Genomic DNA, 5,587 nt, shown 5'->3' with positions numbered 1-5,587 from the left:
GCCCCAAGCAGCTTGACGTGATTGGATTAAAGCAAGGCCAGTAGGTTAACACCATCACTTCTCAACACAGTGAAAACCTGATCCCAAAGATATTTGTTCATAGTATTTAAAATAACACCCACCATTTCAGAGAGTTTGCTTCCCTGATCTTTGTCCATCAAAGTTGTCAAACCTAACTCAACAAGAATTGAAAAAAACAGACAACTCAAAAGAAAGCACGTAAAGGATCTAAATAAATATTGAATTCTACCTGAGGATGCAGCAGCAGGGATGGAAAACAAGCAAATCTCCTCAAAATGTCTTGAAACTTCTTGAAACTAGTAAAGGGTGTTGGTTGGAGCAGCCTAATAGCTACCAATAGGTTGGTTAATTTTATCACTAACTGAAACAGATATGTCCTGTCTTGTGAAATAAACTTCCTGACAGATTGCTGTTCTGAAGTTTGATCAGTTGTAAACATCTCATTGTTCACAAAATACAGAATCTAAGTTAATGCTTTAAATTTTCTCCTAACTTTGCTCTTGATGGCAGTAAAAAGTTGTAACTCTATCAGAAATTAAATGGATTGTTAACTTCCCCTAGTAATAACTGGATAGGTAAATATTCAGATCAGAAGGGTCTTGATGCTGAGCTGGACATCCAAGGAAGATTGTGTGCTGAGTCAGGGTATAAATCAAAAAGTAGTTAGAGAAAAATTGAGGAAAGTCATCAGCTGGAGTGGTCTGCATGTACTTCAGCTGTCCTTGAATTTAAACCATAAAACCATTAGATACATGAGCATAATTCAACTACTTGGCCCATTGAGTCTGCTCCATTTCATCATGGATGATCCATTTCCCTCTCAATCTCGATCCCCTGCCTTCTCCCCATATCCCTTCATGCCCTGATTGATTATCAACCTCTGCTGTAAATATAACAATGACATGGCCACTGTAGCCACATATAGCAGTGAATTCCACAGATACACCCTTTCTGTCTAAAGAAATTCCTTCTCACCTCTGTTCTACATGGACGTTCCAGTATTCTGAGTCTGTGCCCTCTGGTCCTAGTTCTCCCCACCATAGGAAGCATCCTCTCCCATTCACTCTATAGAGGCCTTTCAACATTTGATAGTTTTCAATGAGATGAGGACTCCATTGGATTTTTGTATTTTCTCTCCATTTACAAAATAGACTATGCTTTTATTTCTTCTATAAAAATGCATGGCCTTACACTTCCTGATGTTGTACTCCATCTGCCACTTCTTTGGCCATTCTCCTAATCTGTCTAAGCTTCTGTAGCCTCTTTACTTCCTCAAAACTAACTGCTCCTCCAGCTTTCTTTGTATAGTCTGCAAACTTGGCCACAAAGCCATCAATTCCATTCTCTAAATTACTGATATCTAACATAAAAGGAAGCAATCCAAGCACAGACCCTTGTGGACCCTACATGTAAAAGCGATTACAACGAAAAAGTGGCAACGCTTCTGCTTCCTTATGATTCTGCAGAAATTTGGCATGACATCAAAAATTTTGACAAACCTCTATAGATGTGCAGTTGAGAGTGTATTATCTGGCTGCATCACAGTCTGGTTTGGAAGCACCAATTCCTTTGAATGGAAAATCCTACAAAATGTAGTGGATTTGGCCCAGTACATCATGGGTAAAGCCTACCCAGCCATTGTGCACATCCACATGAAATGCTGTCATAGGAAAGCAGCATCCATCATCAGAGATCCTCACCACCCAGGCCATGCTCTTTTCTCACTGTTGCCATTGGGTAGGATGTACAAGAGCCTCAGTACTTGCACCATCAGGTTCAACCACAGATTCTACTACTCAACTATCGGGGTCTTGAACAAAATTGGATAACTACACTCACTCACTCACCTATTCAGATGTTCCCACAACCAGTGATCTCACTTTAAGGACTCTTTACCTAATTATTTCATGTTCTCATTATTTATTGCTATCTATATTTGTATTTGCACAATTTGTTGTCTTCTGCACTCTACTTGATCTTTCATTGATCCTGTTGAAGTTACTATTCTATAGATTTGCTGAGTTTGCCCACACAAAAATGAGTATCAGAGTTCTGTGGTGTGACACATATGAACTCTGATTATAAAATTTGTTTAAACTTTTGAACTATGCCAGTATTTTTCCTGTAATACCATGGTCTCTCAATGTGTTAAGAGGCCTCATGTGTGGCACCTTGTCAAAGGCCTTCTGAAAATCCAAGTACACAACATCAACTGATTCTCCTTTGTCTGTCCTGCTTGTTATTTCTCCAAAGAATTCCAACAGATTTGTCAGGCAAGATTTTCCCTTAGGGAAACCATGCTGACTATGGCCTAATTTATCGTGTGTCTCCAAATACCCTGAAACCTCTTAACAATTGACTCCAACATCTTCCCAACCACTGGGGTCAGACTAAGTGGCCGTTAATTTAGTTTCTTCTGCCTCTCACCCTTCTTGAAGAGTGGAGTGATATTTGCATGAATTTCCATGAACATCGATTCAGTCTTCCACCAAAATATACCTCTTATAAAAGCCATAAGATGATGGAGCAGAATAGAGACATTTGGCTCATCAAGTCCCCTCCACTATACAAACATGACTGATTTCTTTTCAACCCCATTCTCCTCTTCTTCCCACAACCCTTAATCCCTTTACCAATCCAGAATATTCAAGAACACTTCATTATAATCATCTCACTCCAGAAACAGCATGAGAATTTTTTGTAATTATAGAATAATAAATAGTTGTATTTAAGCATATGTCAGGTCTATGGTCAATCTATCCAATTAATCCCTCTCTGCTATTCTCTCGCCATAGCCGGGTAATCATTTTCTTTTTGTTTACTCAGTCCTCTTTTAAACGTTACGGGTCAACCAATTTTCACCACTGTTCACCACTGTGACATTGCCATGTTTGAAAAAGATGTTTCCTTGTAATGTTCCTTTTGTCTCTCCTAACCTCAATACACTGTCTGTGTTCATCAGGATTTTCTGACAGTGGGAACTGCTTTTCCCAAATCCCCTCTATTAAAATCACTTCTATCAAGCATCAAATAACCTCTGTCCTAATACATCACCTCTGTTCTAACACTAACTTCCACAATCCTATATTTACTGCATATCTGAAGTCCCTCAGGGATCTCTTCAATAAATAACTGCTGAGCAAAATAGGTAGCTTGTCAGCAAAATGTGCTAATAGGTCACTTCATTTTTTTATAATTAGATATGATTTTATGAACGAAGACCATGTTTGACAAATTGAATAAAGATTTTTGAAGATCTAGTTAAAGTTGTGGATAAGGGAGACCATTAGATGTAGTATTTATGCATTTTCTAAAGGTGTACAATGAAGTAGCACATATGGGGTTGCTATATAAAATCAGGACCCCAGCAAATGGGAATAAGATGGCATGGCTAACAGATTAACTAAATGACTGGAAAACGAGGTTTAATAAACTTACATTTTTTCAGATTATTTTATCTTCTTACGCGGAATCTTGTCACCGATACCCTCCGTGTGGTGAGAGACAAGAAATTAACTATTGTTGAACCAAGGTCCCATCTGGTTCTCCGCTTCAAAGGCGAAATGTCCCACATCTAAGAAAGGCTTGACCCACCTTGTAATCGGGGTAGAACGATGAAACCCAGGACCGTGGACTGGGCAGCGTCAAGCGACGCACCCCTCACGGGAGATGTTCTGCCTTTGTCCAGGACCGTGGACTGGGCAGCGTCAAGCGACGCACCCCTCACGGGAGATGTTCTGCCTTTGTCCAGGACCGTGCTCAATCTCAACAGGAAAGCGGGTGAAATGTCAGCGCTGGAATTGTGAAAGGCGCGATCCACCGTCTGCCGGCTGGGAGCTGGCGGCGAGAGCAGGCGCAAGTAAGAGGGCGCTGAGATTTATTTTAATATTCTTGCATTATAATTAGACACGTCTGGATTTCGAAGAAGAATCTTTAACTAATTTAAGCTTGAGAATATTTATTTACTTGAATATGTGATTATTGAGTGAAAGTGTCGTTTACCAACCTGTCCCCGAGATGGTTATTTGCTAACACTGATTTAGAAATTTAGAAATTCCGAGCTGTACAGAAAAATTTTAGATTATCTGTTGAGTTCATCCTAAATGGAATTAAGGACAATCCGACGCGGAAGAGAGGCTAGAATGTAATTTTATTTTTGTTTTGAACCAAAATAGGAAGTTCCGGCTTGTAGCTTCTCGGCGATGGGGAGCCGTGAGACCATGGAGGAGCAGCCGCCGGGTGCAGAGGGCTGGCGGGACGGCGCCGAGAACCTGACGGTCAGGCAAAGACTGTTGGAAGAGCTGGGTAACCTGTCCGCTCAGTTCCAGGGTATCGAGCTTATCCAATCCTTCAAACCGCTCATTATCCCATGTTACGGGCTGGTGGTCTTTATCGGAATCCTGGGCAATTACCTGCTAATCTACGTGATCTGCAAGACCAAGAAGATGCATAACATCACCAACTTTCTCCTGGGCAACCTGGCCTTCTCGGACATGCTGATGTGCGCCACTTGCGTGCCCTTCACCTTGGCATACGCCTTCGAGCCCCGGGGATGGATCTATGGCCGCTTCCTGTGCTATTTCGTGTTCCTAATGCAGCCGGTCACCGTTTGTGTGTCGGTCTTCACGCTAACGGTGATAGCCGTGGATCGGTACCGTGCCACCGTGCACCCTCTCAAGAGGAGATTTACTATCACAACCTGCGCCTACCTGCTGGTAGCGATCTGGCTTCTCGCCTGCCTGCTTGCCACACCAGCGCTAGTTCACACCTACTACGTGGAGTTCCCTCATCAGAGGTTGACCATCTGCGAGGAGTTCTGGTTGGGTATGAAGAGGCGCCGCCTGCTCTACGCCTACAGCACCCTAGCAATCACTTACCTGCTGCCCTTTACGCTCATCTCACTGTCCTACCTACGCATCTCGGTCAAGTTACAGAACAGGGTGGTGCCCGGGAACATCACCCAGAGTCAGGCCGAGTGGGACCGAGGCAGGCGCCGGAAGACCTTCCGCCTCCTGGTGCTGGTGGTGGCCGTTTTCGGTCTGTGTTGGCTCCCCCTACACCTCTTCAACCTGATCAAAGACATGGACATCAATCTGATCGACAAGCAGTACTTCAATTTGATCCAGCTGCTGTGTCACTGGGTGGCCATGAGCTCCGCCTGTTATAACGCTTTCATCTACGCCTGGTTGCACGACAGCTTCAGAGGGGAGCTGAAGAAGATGTTCAGCTGGCGGAACCAGAAGGTGGCTCCGACCGTCCACTGCGTCCTGGCCAGCGGGGTCCTGTAACCGATACAACCCGCGTTCTGCCCGGACGGAAACTTTCTGCTGATTACACCGCATCCGTGCAAAGAGCATACCGAAAGATACCCAGACGGCTCGGACAATCTTCCTCAGATCGTCTGACGGAGAAGATATTAAACATTCTGAGGAAGATTCCAGATTTCAAACCTCGAGCAAAAGAAAAAAAACAATCTGCAGGAGAAACTCAGCTTGTCGAACAACATCTGTGGGGGGAAGGGGGAATAATTATCGGCGTTTTAGGGCCCCGATGTAGGGTTTCGACA

General features: G+C 43.5%; 1 protein-coding gene across 1 annotated transcript; it reads left to right on the top strand.

The window, feature by feature from the left end:
• The first annotated feature begins 4,241 nt into the window (after positions 1 to 4,241).
• Positions 4,242 to 5,309, top strand: LOC132379797 (prolactin-releasing peptide receptor-like). The gene has a single exon (XM_059948081.1). The coding sequence runs from the start codon at positions 4,242 to 4,244 to the stop codon at positions 5,307 to 5,309; it is 1,068 nt and encodes a 355-aa protein (XP_059804064.1).
• Positions 5,310 to 5,587: the final 278 nt, after the last annotated feature.

The sequence above is a fragment of the Hypanus sabinus genome, chromosome 22 (genome assembly GCF_030144855.1).
Source record: "Hypanus sabinus isolate sHypSab1 chromosome 22, sHypSab1.hap1, whole genome shotgun sequence".
Taxonomy (NCBI): domain Eukaryota; kingdom Metazoa; phylum Chordata; class Chondrichthyes; order Myliobatiformes; family Dasyatidae; genus Hypanus; species Hypanus sabinus.
This window is presented reverse-complemented; position numbering and strand designations above follow the sequence as displayed.